We start from the raw sequence: 20,015 nt of genomic DNA on the forward strand, positions 1-20,015 counted from the left end.
GACTCTCAGTTCTAGGCGCAACAACCACCGTTATACACGGTAACATACTATTAACCATTAGCTTGCGTTGCATCTAGATGGATTTATGAATGCTAGTAAGTACCACACTTCGTTAGATTTGTGAATGCTAGTAAGTACCACACTTCATTAGATTTGTCAATGCTAGTAAATACTGCACTTAGATTTGTGAATGTTAGCAAGTTTAACAGTTAGATAGAATTGTGTACATTAGCTTGCGCCACATCTAGATAGATTTGTGAATGTAGGCAAGTTCCACATTTAGATAGAATTGTGTACATGAGCTTGCGCCAAATCTAGATAGATTTGTGAATGTAAGCAAGTTCCACATTTAGATAGAATTGTGTACATTAGCTTGTGCCACATTGAGATAGATTTGTAAATGTTAGCAAGTTACATATTTATATAGGATTGTGCACATGAGCTTGCCTTGCATCTAGATGGATTTGTGAATGTTAGCAGGTTCCACATTTAGATAGAATTGTGAATGTTAGCAAGTTCCGCTTATAGATAGAATTGTGTACATTAGCTTGCATTACATCTAGAGAGATTTGTGAATGTTAGCAAGTTACATATTTATATAGGATTGTGTACATGAGCTTGCCTTGCATCTAGATGGATTTGTGAATGTTAGCAGGTTCCACATTTAGATAGATTTGTGAATGTTAGCAAGTTCCGCTTATAGATAGAATTGTGTACATTAGCTTGCATTACATCTAGAGAGATTTGTGAATGTTAGCAAGTTACATATTTATATAGGATTGTGTACATGAGCTTGCCTTGCATCTAGATGGATTTGTGAATGTTAGCAGGTTCCACATTTAGATAGATTTGTGAATGTTAGCAAGTTCCACAAATAGATAGAATTGTGTACATTAGCGTGCGTCACATCTAGATAGATTTGTGAATGTTAGCAAGTTCCACATTTAGATAGAATTGTGTACATTAGCTTGCGTCACATCTAGAGAGATATGTGAATGTTAGCAAGCTCCACATTTAGATAGAATTGTGTACATTAGTTTGAGACACATCTAGAGAGATTTGTGAATGTTAGTAAGTACCACACTTGGATATACTTGTGAATGTTAGCTGGTTCCACATTTAGATGGATTTGTGAATGTTAGCAGGTTCCCCCCCCCTTGTCGTAGGGCGCTTGAAGTGCATTGTGTATGGGCACTATATAGATGAACTATCATTTCACATCACTATGCTTACTCTCCACACCATCACACAACTAGGGTGCAGCTATACCCCTCGAATAATTCGGCCTAGTGCTCACATACTTACACTATCCCATGACCACCTCACCATGCTAATAAAATGCATCTATACCCCACGACAAACTGGCCTAGCTGCACGCATAACGTCTCACAGGCCTAACGCAGCCAGAACCCAGTCTTGGTGTCCACCCGCCAGACTGCGCACATTGAACTGATATCAATACCACTACACCTAATGCTAGGATACAGCTACCAATTACATCAGTTGCACACTTAATTCGAGCACCCAAGCACCCTTTGACACCCTACTCTCTCAAATGACCTGGACTGCGGTTCTCAAGGGCGTTCAACCTACCAGCGCTTTGAGGTCATACCAATGCTATATAAATGCCAAATAACATAACATAAATATCACCCATCTGTGCAAAAATTAGAGTGGCATGGTGAGACCATCATAGAGGTGGTGGACAGTTGAGGTATTGGAATTGGACTTGGTAGATGGTAAATGGTTGGCCAATTTCCCGTGCCCCCGAGTTCAGTGATGCCTTGCCAGACGTTCTGTACCTACTACCAGTCAATTGTTAGAGAATTATCGGCTTAGCTTACAAGTAAATTACAGAAAGATGAGTCGGAACAGAGTCGAGGCAGTTACTGGCAGTTAGCGGTTGTTAGCTGCGTTTAGCTGGTAAGCTCTCTCTTAATATTGAAACGTGGCTACAATTCTTCCTTTTGAACCGCTGACACGCTTCCTTATCCCTCACTGCCCTTAGCCCTCGGGATTGACTTGGGACTGGAGCGTGAGTGTGATTTAATGCTGGTGCGCCTGGGGACTACGGGGGTCTACCATTTGGTTTTCCTCTTTGACACAGATCTTTGAATAGTCTAATGGATATATTCCTAATAAACAGAAATTTGATCCGGACTACGCAGTGGTGCCGGGCTGGAACCTGCAATTACACGAGACTTGTCGACAGAACTAATTACTCCCCAAGCATTGATGGCACACAGCCCGGGCATAAAACCTGTTGAGGAATCGTTGAGGGGCTTTGTCACTCAATCTACCAATTATGAAGGCCCCCCTCAGCTGTCGACCATCTTGTATAATGCTCACCCAAGCATCTGCCCCATGTTGACTATCCATCAGGAGTGGGCCGAGACTCAAACTTGTGGTCTGGTTGGGCTAGCTGTACTACCGGCCCCACTTCTACCGGATCACAATAAGTCTGCCCCGCACCCTCAAAATATACCTATCCAAGTTGAATGCCATTATGCTGAAAATGAAGCGTGGGCCCTACAGTATAAAACACCTAAACCTATCCCAGATACCAGACCAATTTCCAGGCAACGGATCATGGACCATTATTCTATTAAGTCAGCTGCTACTAGCACTGAACTTAAAACCTTTCCAGTGATGAAAGGTAAAGCAATGCGAGACCACTCAGTTATGTCCCTCAGTTAGGTCCCTCATTTTTCCAGGCTGAGGGACCTTACTGATATTAACATTATTGAATTGGCTGATCAAGCGGAAATTAAACTATTGGCCAACCAGCCCAAATCTGTTGAAAGTGCTTCACATCAGGGGGGAGATGTCTTTACTTTGGACTCACCGACTCCGCTTGTTAGTATGCTTGCTGGTAATCTGTCTGGCCATGACCAGAGCTACCATCAACAATCGGCTCCTTTGATGGGCTCAGGTGCTCAAAATGACTCATCAGCACTTCATCATACTTTGAGGGAAGTCGATGAGCGTATTCATTTGTCTCATCCCACGGTGTCAGCACTAAACATGGTTCTGAGCTCTTTTGTTTCCCTCTATGATAATATCTGGGCAGAGCTAAAGACCACAAATGCAGTATTGGCTGATATTACGATAAGCTTGAGGAGATTGGGGCTGATGTCCGCTTCGGCCATTGTGATCGAGGCACAAGATAGGTGGAGGTGGTGCTGGAAAGTCAACCTACTAGCCTTGTGCACCCCGTCTTGATTATTGACTCTGAGGACATAATTGAAATATCTGATGATGCCCCGGTGAATACTACTCTTACCAATTTGACCTCGGATCTAGTGCCTGGTTCGAGTGTTATTCCTACTAGTTCCCCCACACCTGGCTCTGTTGATCCCGTTACCTCTAGCAGTGATCTTAATAATGAGTTCTCCAGGACCGGGGAGGGGAGTGAGGGGATTGGTGGGGATGAGGAGGTGCTAAATGCTTTTCCAACAGCCGAAAAACATGTGACTGCTGCCAAAGGGAAATTGATGAGACCTAAAGTGGGGGCTAGAAAGAATCGGGCTCTTTCTCTTAGAGCTGCCCATAAAACCCTCTTTTGTACCAGATTGTCCCCGATGGTTGAACATGGAACTTTGAACCTTGAGCCACCACCAAAAATTAAAGTGGTTGACCCTATGGTCCAAACGGACTTCAATCCCACTGATAAGGGGGGGCGTCTGAATTTTGGGAATGACAATGAGATCCCTGCCCCACGGGTCTCCTTCAGTCTGGGGTACTGTGGGATATCCCTGGTGGGGAAAAAAATTGAAAGATGCTGGATCTGCTTTGGGAATCTGGGAAAAAGCTGCATCACCCGTACCTGTGCGATCAATAGGTGGGGGGGGTATCTGTGGTAGTACATCCACCTGGGGAAATTTTTGACCGCATCAAATCCATCTGGGACCCTTGTGAGGGAGCATCTATATCAATACATACCATTCACAAACATGGGGTTGATATCCCTGTGCTTTTAGTCATATGGAGGGACGAGGGTAATCAATTGTGGACTTAACGCTCACTCCAGTTACGGGGTAAGTTCCTCTAACATGAGAGCAGGGTGCGGTAGTGGGAAATCAAGGCACTTGGAACATCTGGTTGACCTACCAGCTGAGCCTAATCACCCCTGAGTCTCTGTGGGGATGAAGGACTTATTACAATGCCTCCACTATCCCACTAGATATGTCCCTAGGGACTGCCCTAAGCCCCTGCCAAATATTAGAGCAGGCCCTATATTCCATCAGTTAATATTCAAGGCACTGGCCCAAAAATGTTCAAATCTAGGGACCGATTGGGATTGGGTCTGGGGCTGAGGGAAAAGGACAACAAAAATGGGCTCTGTCAAATTAAGATCAGTAGAAATCTTGAGCCTAGTCCTGATGTGTGTCTTAACCACCCCAGTATTTTGACCATTTTCTCAACGATTCCCTCCCTTGATTGTCTCGTCTAATATTGGGAAAGTCTCCTTCCCAGGGAAAGACCGCGTGGGTACTAATATCATCCATCTGGCCTCTCCTTTGATAAAGGAGCTTATCCTTACTCAAGTTGAGGCCCTATCCGCTCTGGTATTTGAAGTTGGTGGATGGCGAGAAGGGGGGCCTGAATTTTAATGGTGATGAACTGAATGAGGTACCGCAAAGCTCAACATATTTATTTATTTATTCAAATTTGTAGAGCGTGCAGCAGCCCGAGAGCATTGTGTCGCTTGTTACAGTGAATGATCAAAGCTTAGTTACATAAAACAGTCAGGCATTCATATTGTACTATTTGTGTAGAACAGTTTGTACAGCAATGGATAGGGTGGAGAATGAGGCGTGGAGGGAAAGTAGAGAGTGGTTAGTTAAAGAGAGCAGTTTTAAGGTTTTTACGAAAGGCATGGAGAGAGGTTTCTGCTCTGAGGGCAGTGGGGAGCGCATTCCAGAACTTCAGGGCTAGATATGGGAAGCCTAGCCTTTCTGCTTTGGCTCTGTTGATGTGCGGTATGGTAAGTTGGTTGGTGTAGCATGTTCTTGTAGGCCTAGTTGAGGTGGATCTAAATAGTGTATCTGAGAGGTAGGATGGTGCTGTAAAGTTGATGCATTTGTGTGTGGTTGTAAGAATTTTTAATGTGATGCGGTCTTTGACTGGGAGCCAGTGAACAGTCTTTCTTGCTTGTGAGATATGGTCTCTTCTTGGTATGCTTGAGGCTGCTCTAAGTGAGTTATTTTGGGTGATTTGGAGTCTGTTTGTTTTTTGTGGAGGTACCGGCTAGTAACGCATTGCAAATCAAAGCAAGAGAATGGACAAAGAGGGTGGGAAGGATATGGACTGGGCAACCATAAACTCTTCATTGTGGCAAAAAAACTGGTCCTGTGACAGGTGAACTGTCACTGCAACTGTCCATGAGAAAATGTCACTAAGTTTGAAATCTTGGAATACTCGTGGCAATTCCCACCTTTTTTCCAATCTATCCTGTATGAACATTCTGAGACTTGCAAACTGTATTTGTCTACAAGAGACGTGGCTGACTTCTATCACTATTCTGGATGGATTTAGCATATTTGTCCAGCCTGCTAAAGAAAGTGTTGGTGGCATGCCATCAAGAGGTTTGCTAATTGCAATTGAAAATTCCTTTGGTCCAAGCAGGGCAAAAATTGTAAATCTACCATTTTGGTGCCTTGGGCATTGAGTTCTGCACTACAGACGATAAGCTCGAAATGCTGGTTATTAACGTCTACTTGCATAAGGGCATTGCACAGCTAGTCTCCTTTCTGGAGCTGGTGAACCATGTAATTGATGACTGTTCTCAGAGCACTGTGAATGGGATAATTATTGTGGCAGGTGATTTTAATCCTGGAATTTTGAAGATCCAACTAGTGGGCACCTACATAAGAGATCTCTTGGCCAAATATGGAAAGTGGGGTTTGAGAGCCAGGGACTACAACCTCAAGTCGGAAGGAAGGTTGATTCACAGCCAGCCTCAGTTTGGCACACGCGGCATAGAGGTAATAGTTCCTCCCTCATTGATTATATCTTTGTTGAGCCTTTGCTAATGAATCATTGCGAGTCATTTGATGTATCAAGAAATGACTGGAGCGAGCACTCAATCTTGTTGGCTCAATTTGATTGAGTATTGTCTACTAAAGAATTTCAGTCACAGCCGCAAGTCACTGTTAATGCGGCTGGCAATGCAGTTAGATGGACTGATTGTAATAACCGCCTTCTGAATTCAAATGTAAGAAATATACTTAATCTATCAACATTTGAATGGAAACTTAATAATTTTAATGCAAATGAATTCCAGAAGCTTGTAGGTGCATTGGTAACTGGTTTAGCGTCAGGGACTGTAAACTTGAGAAAACGATCTGCTAGACATATCCATTGCTATAGCGCTGAACTAGCTGATGCAAAAAGGAGCCGGAGGAGGGAGATTAGATCTATTAACCGTACCAACTCTGATAAGGCAATTCGCAATGATCTTATTGGAAAGGTTAGACAGTCCTATAAGAATTATTGTAAATCATCCAAACATTCTCTCCTACAGCGAGATGCAGAATTGATGCTGGGAATTCTGATCAACGCTGAAGTTAGTGCCTTCAAGACCCTAATCATGTAATCTCGCAACTTAATTCAATATCAGAACAGGATTGGGTGCAGTTCTATGAGGATAGGTTTGGGCCTCCGTCAATCTCTAATGTGACTATCCCGGAACAGGGTAGAACCATTATTTGGGAACCCCAATTGGATCTAGATACCATCTATGACCTGATCACCAAATGCAAGAGATCTCGAGCACCAGTCCCCAACGGGCTTACTAATAACACATTTAAAGGTGAGCGTAATATTTGGGCGAATCTCCTGTATTTAGAATTCAGGGATATCCTAACTACTGGGATTACACCTAGTTCCTGGAACACGCCCCATGTGGTCCCAATCTTCAAGTGTGGGGGCAGGACAGACCCCAGTAACGATCGACCAATCTCGCTCATTGATGCCGATTGTAAAATCTTCTCGGCATTCCTGCTCTCACATCTTTAAGATTGGGCTTCCACTACTCATCCCCTAGATGAATTTCAGACCGGTTTTAGGAAAGGTCATTCCACCAGTGATAATGGCCTTGCTCCCAAATGTGTCCAAGAAGAGGCCTGGTCGCAAACCAGGGGGTGTACATATTTGGCCACGATTGATCTGAAGGCCGCATTTGATTGCGTTGACCGGGGCCGGCTATCGCCGCATTTGATTGCGTTGACCGGGGGCTATGCACTAAACTGGCTAAATAGGGGATGCCTGACGGGCTCTTGAGATTGGTTAGTGGGGTCTACAAAAACTGTGCCATTCAAGTTCGCCTTAGCCAGAAAGGGGATATTTCGAGGAGAATACGATCCTATCAGTGGTGAAGGGCTCTATCCTGGCCCCCTTGTTATTTAATCAGTACTTCTCTGATGTAATGCTAGCGTTCGCTAAGGAAGGGCTAGTTGCTCCAAGGATTGGTAAAGAAAAAAATGATATGGCTTGCTTATGCAAATGACCTGTTGATCTTTGATCTCATTAAGGTCGGGCTGCAAAGAGCATTGAACAACTTTGAGAACTATGCCAAGGATAATGGACTGGTTATTAATCCTATCAAAACGAAGATTCGGTGCTTTAGGAAAGGGAAGGCACAGATCAAAAGGCCTGTGTGCAGTGTTGGAGGTATGTCCCTCAATCTTTCAGACACAGTCCAATATCTGGGCTTCACTTTTTATGCCTATAAGGGATCTAAGATGGCAACTGAGGTCCTTATCCATAAGGTGAAACTTCTGGAAGCCCAGATTGTAAAGATGGATCAAAAGTTTGGAAGATTCTTCCTCAAACCCGCAATGATGTTCTTTGAAAGTAAAATTGTCCCAAAATGAATCTATGGGCTTGAATCAAAATCTGTTAATGTATGTAAAATCTTGAACAGAATTGAGTGGAAAATATGGAGGAGAATCCTTGTGGTCCCTAATGCAGTGCCGCTCTCAGCTATCCGCTTCGAACTGGGAACTGTGTTCCTTTGGGCACGGGTACAATGGGCTTGCATTTCTTTGTACTCGAAAATGAAGGCTCCTACTCCAGCTTCCCTATACCAACTGATCGAAGAAATCTAGATTACTCTCGAGTATTAACTATCTTTAAGGCGAGATCAGAACATGTCATTAATGAGATTGGTGTTGGGAGACCTTGATCTCTGAAGGCTAAGCAAGCTTTGTTTGATTTTGATTGGCTCCAGACCATTGATGCCTTTCATTCTTACCCATCCTTGAGCCAGCTAGCTCATGAGCATAGGTGTAGAGGCTCCCTAATTAAGATCCTGCTTCAATTTCCAAACCGTTTCTATCAAGGAATCCTATTAAGGGCTTGGTGGAATTTATTACCTACCAGGGCAATCCAATTGCGGTGGTCTTTAATCTCGGCAGATTCAGCTGGCTGCAGTTTCTTTACAGAGAAACTGGAGTCCCTAAGACATCTTGAGGTTGAGTATGCACCACTACAGGGATTAAGAGCACTGTACCTGGGGCTCTTAGCAGTAAATCCAATAATGTTCGATGAAGATCTCATATGGAAGCGCTGTCTTGAAATCCATAATACTAGTGAAGGGATGGCCTTTCGGGCTTCATTAAATCACTGTATCTGGAGACTTGAAATTATCTGGAATGTGTATACTGACATGACTTGCACTCTGCTAGATTTCTTCGAAATTTGCGAAAAAATGCATATCTGATTTTCTATTTGTATATGAAATTCTTTTTAGGTATTACTATTTTTTATTATTATTGTTGTTTTCATTGTACTATATATCTATTGAGTTACTGGAATCTGATTCTCATCTTTTCACTTTTATATTTACTTTTTTTACTTTTATTATGTGTCAGTATTCCTGTGTTCTGTCTATATATAGTGAATATTTTCTTTCTTTTTTATCTGAATTTATATGAATTATTCTTTTACTACTTTGTTGTTGATGTGAACATTTGTAAAGGTTTGTAAAAACCAAATACAATAAAAAAAAAAGAAAGATGTACATCTTTGGCAACTCCCCCCCAGCCCTCCAAGGTAAAGTCATTACAATGTCTTTCTCCCCAATAAGTTGATGAAGTCAATCCCGCATGTAAGGAATTGGCTACAACATACCTCTGCTCACCCACTGGTGGGACTAACTATTCATGCAATCCTAGGGGCACACACTGATACCTGCTCTCTTTGCCTCTCATACGTTATGAACTTGTACAGATGAACAAGCACAGTATCTATTTCATATTTTTGTTATAATGCCTTTATTGAATGACCATGAAGTTGGTAGCCCTGCATGCAAGTCTGGATAATTATTATGTTTGTGTTCTCCTCTCAGATGTGTTTGATGGACATCTGCTGGGGTCCACAGACAGCCAGGTAAAGGAGAAATCCACCATGAAGGCCATCTTTGCTAATCTTCTCCCTGGTAACAACTATAACCCTATCCCCTTTCCTTTGTAAGTACTCTTTATTTATTTGGTTCCTTTTGTGTTTGATTATAATGTGTGTCTTCATTAGCTCGAAGAACTCCAAGGTCTACTCTTCCTTGCAGAAGCATGAACTTTATAAACCCTGTTGAATTTATCAAAAAAGAAAATATTGGGTTTATTGCAAATGTTGCATTAATTTCATCAGACAGAAAATATACTATTCCCTTACTTGCCTCCCTAGATTAATTTAATTTAAATGATACTTTAACCGGAAAACATGAAATGAACACCGAATGGTGTGGATCTGTAGTTTGTGCCAAAACAAAACCCTTGTTGATTGTGCATGTATTTATGTTGATTGTGCATGTATGTATTCATGGGTGGAGGAACAATGCTCTTTTGATCACAAAAGAACGTACAATAGATAAGAAATTAAATTTGACAGGAAACAGTGAGCTTTTTACAATGGGGTGAGTTCGAGTGACATTCTGACCAGGTTTTGGGTGGGAGTAAATGGAACAGTCACCGGGACAATACATGGGTGGACACACACAGATTAAGGACAACCAACATTAGGGATGTTTAAGTGCTGGTAAGCAGTACGGCCTGCTCTGTTAGGGATGTGACTATGATGAAGTGCTAGAGTGGAGGCAGTCAAAGTGATGGACAGATGCAGATGCAGGTGCAGGGTAACTCGGAGGTAGGCTTGGACCGTTCCTCAGATGTCGAGGGGAAGAGAATTCCATGAAATTGAAGCAAAAAGGGTGAAAGGGAGCAAATGAGAGGAAGCACAGGGAGGGCAAGGTGCCTCAAGGGGTAGTCTAGGAGGCAAAGTGGAGATTATGTGAAGTATTGTAGAGTTGGATAGATGAGGATAGATATGGTGGTGCCTTTCCATAGATAGATGTGTGAACCAGGAGCATAAATTTAAATCTGGTGCGGTTTTGCATCTTCAGCCATCCATCCTGGTGATGGTATCAGGAATGCTGCCACAGTAGTCCAGTTTAGAGAATACAAGCGTGGTTAAGAGATGCTTGTGGTTCTGAAAGGAAGATGTCGTCTGATTTTCTTACTATTTAGGAGGTTGAAGCAATCCGTTGGTGCAGTTTTGGGGATAAAAATAGAGAATGTTTGAGAAGGGTCATAGATGACGCAGAGGTTTCTAGCTGGAGAAGAGTAGGGGAGAGTGTCAGGTGGGAACAATAGGGAGGGAAAGAGATGAGAGAGAGTATTTGGTAGGAAAGAAGAGCACTTCTGTTTTGGTTGAGTTTGACATCAAAGTGCAAAGTCATCCAGTATTGAATGACAGAGAGACAGTTGGACATTTTGTTAGAGAGATCAGAGGAGAGTTCAGGAAAAGTGAAGATGATTTGGGTGTCGTCTGTGAAGAGTTTGTATGGGAATCCAAATGAGGAGATTAGGGACCCAAGATAGAGGCTTGTGGAACATCAACAATTAGAGGAGTGAGTTCAGATGTGGCTTTGATCCAGGAGACAGAGAATTGGTGAGGTGCCAGGTGGAATTCAATCCAGGCAAGGGCTTGATTGTGAATTCCAAGAAGAGCGAGGATATTACGAACATCAGAGTGATCCTCAGTGTCAAAGGTAGCGAACAGGCCAATGTGAATTAGGGTAGAGGATAGGTTGGGGTGCTTAGCAGAGGAGATGAAGTTGGAGACATTCATGAGTGCAGTTTCTGTGGAGTGACAGGAGCGGAAACCTGCTTGTAGGGTGTCTTGAAGGTTGTGAATATCTAAGAAATGTATAGGATGGTTAAACACGAGCCTTTCAAACTCTTTAGAGTAGTGCGGAAGGCGAGACATAGGGCAAAAGTTAGCCGGTATATTTGGGTCAGCTCCTTGCTTTTTTAGGAGAAGAATGACTGGCCATTTTGAAAATAGAGGGAATGCATGTGCCTTAGAGTTCCTGGGGTATCACAGCCCTTACTCTTTGAAGCTTTCCTTCCTTCCTTCTGTACAGTCAATACTGGGGTTGCCCTAACTAGAAATAATCATGTTTCCCTATCCACCCCCCTGAAGCATAAAGCACCAACTCCCATATTACTCCTCTTGTGTTTGGTGCCTCCTAATTTGAGTGAAAACAAGAAATGCAAACCAAATTGTGCCGATCCAAATTTACTGCCAAAATAAAACCCTCATTGATTGTATATGTATGTTTTGTGTCACTTTTAGGATTCTTTGTGTCGCCTTACAATTATATCCGTATATGTGGAAAAGACTATGGTAACTCTGTGCCATAAGCTAAAATACATCTTAAAATTCTGTATTGATTAATCAGTTCACTAAAATGCTGGATTCTGAAATAAATGAAGCTAAATTGGAGCAATGAATGCCATTTTTAATTTCCAGTACAGTATCCAGCACACTTGTTTAGATCGTTAGCAAGTAGAAGCAACTGAATTATCACCATCTTCATGCAGTAGTCCCTGTGCTTTTCATGCTGCTGTGGTTTGATTGATTGATGGCATCAGGAGAGAGATTTGATAGTTGATTTAATGGAGTGGTGTAACCAGTGGAGGTGGTAAATTTCCATTAACGAATGCCCGGCTGTAATCTTTGTTGAATAGCGCCATTTGCTATAAACCTCCTACTACCACACCATCTTCCAAGTCTTTTTGCCTCCTGGCTGAGTCACATAATGCCCCTCTAATTCATTTGCCTATTCTTTAATTTCCATACATAAAATTCTCAATTTATTGCATATAAAAATGTATATTTTAATTCATTATTCTAATTTCTGTGACTTTGGATGCACCCTCCCTTCTGTAGAATTGTTAATTATCCCACGGTATAAGATATTTGACTTTTTAACTCGGCAAGGAAAAGTGACGTGCTTTTCCCTTGGGTCACTTCCTCATATTGCCTGTCACAGACCTAGCTCTTTGAGGATATTCTGCCTTTTAGGCAGTCCAGTCCTGGAGTGTCCCTAAATAATTATAAGAACTTTGCCTTATGCTCTATTTGATGCTAAAAGCCCCACCTCCCTAATTACTCCTCTCATGTTTTCACTCTCTCAGGTGTCTGTCCTGGGTATGGGTATACTGAATAAGTATTCTGCCAAATACCGAATAGGTGGACAAGTATTCGGCTGTGGCCAGATACAGAGCCGAATAGTTGCCTTTTTAATAAATAAAAAGTTATGTAGACAAGAAAAACACTTTGTAAATTAAAAACGCATTTTAGAATATCTGTATCTATTCTTCAATTGATTGCTTTTCTCCTAGAGGTTCATCATCTGATGGATATACTAAACCAGCTCTGCTGCTCGGAAACTTTTTCGACAGGGGCCGCCGATCTGTCTTGCTTGGTTCTCATCATCGGCTCCGGACGTGATGTCAGGCGTCGTATATGTACCACGTCACTACGCCCCTTACCTCAGTTCCTGTTTTCTGCGCGCTTGCATGCTGCTTCTGAAGCATGACATTGAGTCTTTGACTCTGCGTTTTTGACTAAAATCATCAAATTTCTCTCATAAGTCCTCGACTGCGATGTCTTCTCACCAGGTTTCAGGCTACAAGAGGTGCACCGACTGCCATTCCAAAATGGCGGTGACCGACCCGCACAACATTTGTCTGTGGGGTCTGGGTGCAAATCACGACACGGAGGGGTGTGCGTTGTGCTCCAAAATGCAGCCGAAAACTATCTGTGAGTGGGCCGCCAAACCTGCTTTGGGCCGACCGGCCCCGAAACCTCTGGCACCGTTGCTCATCCGGTCTTCCGAGGCTGGGACGGAAGGGCCCACCCCCCGAGAGAGAGAGGGCAACACATGGGGGGAAAAAACCAAAAAGCGGACGCACTCGAGGAGTTGCTCTTCCCTCTTCTCATTGCCTAAAAAGAGACGTCATCGACACAAGTCCAGCTTGTCGTCAGAAAAAGTTAAGTTTAAGTGTGACAGTTTTTAAAAAGAAATGCTCAAGAAGTTAAAAAATGGGGCTGTTGCAGGTGCGGGTGCCGCCCTCGCAACCCCCTAACCCAAACAGGAAGCCGTGGCAGCGAATAGCAGCGCTTGGTCACCCGAACCCCGCACATGCCAATCTATCGAAGTCGGAGAGACTTTCGGATTCGACGCCGAAAAAGGCTCATAAACCATTGACGGCTGGTCCAACTCTTGTGCGTCAACAGGCTGACATCCTCAATGTCACGCCATTACTCCAGCCCGGATTGGCGCCGAAAGCCGTTTCATCGGCGCTGAAAGAAAAACCCTTGGCTCTGGCGATCGGCGACAGATCTTTCGTTCTGCTCTCCAGATCAGGGTTCTTCGAATCCATGACATCAGTTTTCGGCATCAACCAGGACGAAGATCAGAGGGACACTGATACTATTTATACAGGGTCGGGAGGTGTCGATTTTCCTCGACGTTGAAGCTGACCTCTTGGGTGTAGCCCAAGGGTTACACAACACCAGCGGTCTGGACACGTTTCCAGAGGTTGAATTTCAGCATGGTTAGCCTTACACGCACACCCATGCTAAATTTAGGACCTTGGTGGAAAGAGCAGTGGACACCGTAGGTTTGAAGTCCTCTTCAGCCCCTGCTTAGGGCTACAAATTGACGGACATCCCCCCCCTAATCTTCTCATGGCAACATCCTTGCTCCATTCCCCAGTAAAATAAAACTTTATAGGGAAGTATAGGCTGGCAAGAGGAGATCCATCTTTCCTGGCTTCTCACCCTTCTCCAGAAGGGCTTGTTATGCAAGCAGCCACAATCCCCACCAGACCTGCGGCATCCACTTCTAATTTGCCTCCGGACAGGGAGGTTAAAATATTGGACGTAGTGGCCACGAAGGTCTTTATTTCCGGCAGCATGGCGTTAATAGCCACCAATGTGTCCTGTGGATTTGCAAAGTACTCCTTTGGGTTATGCAAAGCAATGGAGCAAGCAACACAGTACTTCCCTGAGGGTGAAATGCAGGATGGGTTTACACGGCTGGTGGAAGATGAGAAGGAGGTAGCCAAGCAGCTGTTGCAAACAGGCCTGGATATGGCCGACTGCATTGGCCGTTCAATTGGGTCGGCGGTAGTACTGAGAAGGCAAGCATATCTAAAAACCTCTGGCTTCTCCCCGAACATCCAGAATAGGCTATTCTTTTTAAATTTTTTTTTTGGTTAGAAAAAAACCTTTACAAATTTTTAGATTGAGCTTCTCACATGTAAAATACATATTGCATAAACAAATCATGAAATCACATTAAGATAGATAATATAAATTTTACAATTTTTGTCAATTCATTCCATTATCAGATTAACAAAACATGTATTTATACAATGGATTAAGATACATTCTATTTAATAAGTATTGCAACAAGAATTAAAAGGTCATATAAATTTGTTAATTTACTTTTTCTTTGGTTTCGTATCCCTTAAGTTCCTTTTCTATAATTTTTTGAAAATTACCCAATGCTAAAATTAATGGATAATGTACACCATTAATAAATCTTTCCCATAAAGATATAGTACAATCTGAAAACTCAATATTAGCAAATGTAACCATATAAAACGTGCGTGGACCTTTAAAATAACCACACTCCAATACTAAATGTTTTAAAGTTTCATAGGGTTCTTTACATGCGGGGAATCTACATTGCATTGTTTGCATGTATGGTGCTTTGCTTGCCCAATACTTACAACGTTCTTTAGTATGAAATTGATTTAATTTAAAACGTATATACAGTCTCCTAATAATCGGACAAGGTAATTGATTAACATAAAAAATTGGGATTCTTTTCAGCGGAAATTTAGCGTATTCGGAATATGTAGAATAACACTTTATTTGCTCGATTGTTCGAATCCAAACCTCCTCGAATAATTTTTTCTTAACGAAGGCAGGACGGAAGCACAAATCGTCAGAGATGACCTTAAATCTATCTAATATCCCATTCATTCTTGTTTGAAAGCTCTTGATCATTTCTACTGAATTGGTTTCCATTGCTTGTTGCAGGTCTTGATATAGACTATTTCTTGGTGGGTTTAATATTTTCGCATAGTTCGTTAATAAGCGCCATATCACTCTACATGATAAAGAAATCAAACTTAATGCATGTCTAATCATGCAATTTCGGATAGATCTTGCAATGCCTAATACATCTTTAAGTAGTCATCCCTGGATAATATCTAAGTACTCCAATAGATCAATTGGACACACATCAAGGATGGAAATCAAAACGGCTTGTACCTTCATGGTTAAAAAGTCACGCATAGGATTTAAGGAAAATTGACAGTATCTTGTATAAATGATCTTCATTTGGCTTTTTAGTGGGCGTACTTTGTTATTCAATCTTTCTTTCCAGATGTTAATTGAGGAATAACTGCTTAATTGATAACCAAGATAGCAGATTTCAGATTGAATTTGTATTTCAAGATTGCCCATATGCCACCTAAATGCTTTTAATTTCCTACCTGCGTGTAGTATCAAGATATTAGTTTTACTAACATTTGGAACAAGATTTAAGTCCAGAGCGTATCTGTCAAAAGCAAGCAATTTCGCTTGCAAGCCAGATGTTGTAGTATCCATTATAAGCAGATCGGCAAATGCCAACCAATGTAATCTTATTGCTCCTAACCTAACAGGATACATCCCCAGCTCCTTCCAAATCTGATCTAAATCGCAGATGTAAAGGTTAAAAAGCATTGCTGCCAAATTACATCCTTGATTTAGACCGATCTGAGTTCTAATGGCCTCCGTGGTAGCACCGTCGCTAGAGAGTTTTACTTTATATGCAGTGTTAGTATGCAACATTGTTAACCAGTATATTAATTCAGATGGAAAACCTAGATGTATTAATTTAGACCATAATATATTCCTTATAACACAGTCAAAGGCACAAGATAGATCAATGCTTGCTATGTAGATAGAGTGTGCTCCTTTCTTTTTTGTACTATTAATGATATGGGACATCATTGTCGCATTCAGCATAGTGCCCATTGACTTTCTAAAGCCTATCTGTGATTTTGATAAAATATCATAATGTATAGGATGGTTAAACACGAGCCTTTCAAACTCTTTAGAGTAGTGCGGAAGGCGAGACATAGGGCAAAAGTTAGTAGCAATATACTTCTCCAAATCATGTAAAAGGAGGCTTGCAAAGATCTTTGCACATGTATTAATAAGCGATATAGGTCTATAGTTTTGTGGTTCAAGAGCGATACCTTTCTTATATATTGGTACAATAATTGACGTACCCCATTGTTCCGGTATATTACCAGTTTTGAATATCCTATCAAATTTAATTTTCAATATTGCTGCCCATACAGTTGGATCGACTTTATACATGCACGAAGGTATCCCATCGGGGCCAGGAGCATTCGATTGAGATAATTTATTAATTGCCCATACGATGTCTTTTTCTGACCATTTCAAAGTATCCCTATTCATAGGGGAGTTTAATACAGGTGTATTTGAAATAAATCACGATGGCATAGCGAATTTCTCTGTTATGTATGCAACCCATGTATTAGCTGGAATTATATTCATATTGATCACATCCTTGGGACGTAAGCACATAGTCGTCCAAATATACCTGGAATCATGTCTACCTAATCTGCGTACGATTTCACAATTAAGATTATTCATTTGAGTTTTTTTCAAGCTTCTTATTTCATTTTTATACTTCAATAGTATGCGATTTTTTACATATTTGATCTGGTCAAAGCTGTTTACCAGTTTCTTAACAGTATGCATGTCTTTATTTCTTTTTCCGTTTCACGATCTGTATAGCATGATCAAACTTATTTATATGATGTGAGCTCATCGCAGTTGATTTACCTTCGACTGTTTTTATAATATTACTGATTATTCCAACTGTTTCTTCTTCTTTATCAAACACTGAAACATCTGAACCCCAACATAATGATATTCTGATAAACTCTGTGCTGATTTTCTCTGCTATTCATTTACATAACGCCAAGTTCCATCTCAGAGTGTTTAGGACGATTCATCTCGTATACTGGCAACAACTGATTAGTTCTATGGCAAACATGAGTGGACATTAGATTTAATTGGATGGGAGCTTGATCACTCAATTTAATTGGATGTATCAGCACCGGTGAAACTAGATGTAACAGCTCATTCGATATTGCAAAATAGTCTATCTTTGAAGTATGAATACCACGTTTCCATGTGTGACTAGGACCATCTACCTGACTATTCACAAACGATATCTCCCAAGTATCCAAGTAGGCGATCCATTTCGTACCCCTGTTCCTAGCTTCTAGCTTCCCCGAATTAGTATTACAATTCATCATAGTCTTGTTCAAACAGCATAAAGAATTAGTCGCCTGCTACAATAATCTTAGGTACTGCTGCCATTTCATGAATGTGTTCCAAACATATATCTAAGTCATCAAACATATCGTCAAGGGATACTTTCAGTGGATTCCAATAAAGGGATAACAAATACTAGCAATCCTGTGCATCGTTACCCAGATCTATTTCTATTGCCACCAGTTGAGAAGAAAAATTAATCTTAGATAATTTGCATTTAAACCTATTGCTAATTGCGATTGCTATTCCACCCATTGGGCGACCCAGAGTAACCCTGGTCGCATAACTGCAAATTATACAGTAATCATCCAGAATCAAATCAAAGGTACACCTCGTTTCCTGTAAGAATATAATATCTGGTTTATCATCATTAGTAAAGGAAGACAGCCAACTTTGAAGAACATGATAGCCACATGAGTTCCATGATGTTAATATTGAACTTGATTTCTTTTTTTGCTAAGCTGAAAAGAAAGGATTTTTAAAAGAGGAAATGGAACGGGGGGGCATGGCTTGCGCGCACAGCAAATGGCCGCCTGAAGGGAGAGCTCCGGCTTGGCCAGAAAATCCTATGGCTAAATATCCTTCCTGAACCGTTCTACATACTTTGGAGGAGTAGAATCCTGTGGCGGGGGGTCTCCTACACACACCCTCCAAAAATTGGACAAAACCGCAGTTGCGCTGCCGAGAAATCCTGGTCGGAAGAAACACTGAAAGGGGAGAGACAGCGACGCCGCACGACGGCTCCGTGGCAGACTCACTAGAGGCCGCAGGAGGAGCGGGCCGCAGTGGGGGAGGGGCGCGATGACGAGCTGAGACTCACGGAGCCTCCCGGAAGCCGGCGACGACCCGGTCTTGCTGAGCCGGCGCTCAGGGGGAGCCCCGCTGCTGTACGTGGCCCTGGACCCGGCCGCCCTCCTGTGGAACCGGACCTGACCCGAGCAGGGCGCCTTGGTAAGGCGCGGTAGAAATCACCGCCGGTCGGCAGCACAAGTTAGTGGGACTCCCTGACCCTCCCCCCCATTCCTTACAAGCATAACAAGCGGCTCAACAAATACGACAGGACCCACGCTGCGTAGGCACAACGTGGAGGCCCAAGGGGACTATTCTGGGTTCCAATAACTCCCCGTGGGGTGCACAACGTAAGCCCGGGTGCGTCGGTGAGACAGCCGGCTGAGTACCCACGTGTATTGGATTCCCTGAGTGGCTGTGATGGGAAGAACAAGCGAAGGGGGATAGATACCCGGACCAAGGGCGGATACACGAGACATAGAACCCCCATACTGTCTGGGTCCGAGTCAACGACACATTACGTGGGAGGATTCGACCCACTTCATCATCCTATATGGGCCGCACTGAAAAAAAGGGTGCAGGAGGCAAAAAGGTTGGCCCTATGGATTCCTTCGCTAACTCTCAATCATGTGGTGTGCCTGGTGGGTCTCATCAGCCCCCGGACAGGCAGGAAGACGACCCCCTGGAACGCTTGGCGACGCTGGTACAGAACGGGTTCATGGCTGTAAACGTCAAGCTGGACGATATAGTGGCAACGATCGGCTCCTTGAAGGCCAGAGTGGAGAAGGAGAGCTCACGAATAACGGACACGGAGAATAGGATCAGTGCTAGTGAAGATACAATATCCCAGCACGGCCGAGATATAGCGCAGCTGCAGATTGAACTGCGGAAAACCCAGAGCAAATGCGAGGATTTGGAATCCAGATCCCGCAGAAACAACATACGGATTGTTGGGGTCGCGGAGACCTTCGGCAGGGGAGACATGGAGCGGCAGGTGGAACACCTTTTGAAAGACGTCCTTGGTTCTGAATCTCTCTCGGAACATTTCCTGGTTGAGAGGGCCCACCGCATCCTGGCACCACCACCGAAGCCCGGGGCACCGCCTCGTACCATCATAGCACGCATCCTTAATTATCGAGACATAGATGCAATCCTCCCGCTCTCCAGGGAGAAAGGCACGTTGCACTTCGAACACAATAGAATCCACATTTACCCCGACTTTTCTGCTGGGGTACAGGCACAACGCAGATCCTATGAGCCGGTGAAAAGACAACTTCGGATGCGGAGGGTGCCTTATGCCCTGATCTTTCCCGCGAAGATCAGAATCCAACATGGTGGCAGGGCCCATTTCTTTGAAAGCCCCAATGAGGCCATGGCATACGTGGAGGCCTCCATCCCTCTACCTCCCAGGGACAGGACACACGATAGAAACGCAGGGAACCAGCCGGGAGTGGAGGGGCTGGATGCGGCAGACTGAAGGACTTGTACTGCCTAAATCATGC

The 20,015-nt window shown here is 43.0% G+C and overlaps 1 protein-coding gene across 6 annotated transcripts in view; it reads left to right on the top strand.

Moving 5' to 3' along the window:
* The window catches only part of PIKFYVE (phosphoinositide kinase, FYVE-type zinc finger containing), a 1,728,392-nt gene that overhangs the window by 1,235,570 nt on the left and 472,807 nt on the right, over window positions 1-20,015 (top strand). For all 6 annotated transcript variants that reach the window (XM_069615606.1, XM_069615608.1, XM_069615605.1 and 3 more), the window contains one exon: window positions 9,353-9,473. In XM_069615606.1, the coding sequence (XP_069471707.1) occupies window positions 9,353-9,473 (121 nt within the window). The remainder of the gene's footprint in view (window positions 1-9,352; window positions 9,474-20,015) is intronic.

The sequence above is a fragment of the Ambystoma mexicanum genome, chromosome 9, assembly GCF_040938575.1.
Source record: "Ambystoma mexicanum isolate Mex_15411 chromosome 9, UKY_AmexF1_1, whole genome shotgun sequence".
NCBI classification, from domain to species: domain Eukaryota; kingdom Metazoa; phylum Chordata; class Amphibia; order Caudata; family Ambystomatidae; genus Ambystoma; species Ambystoma mexicanum.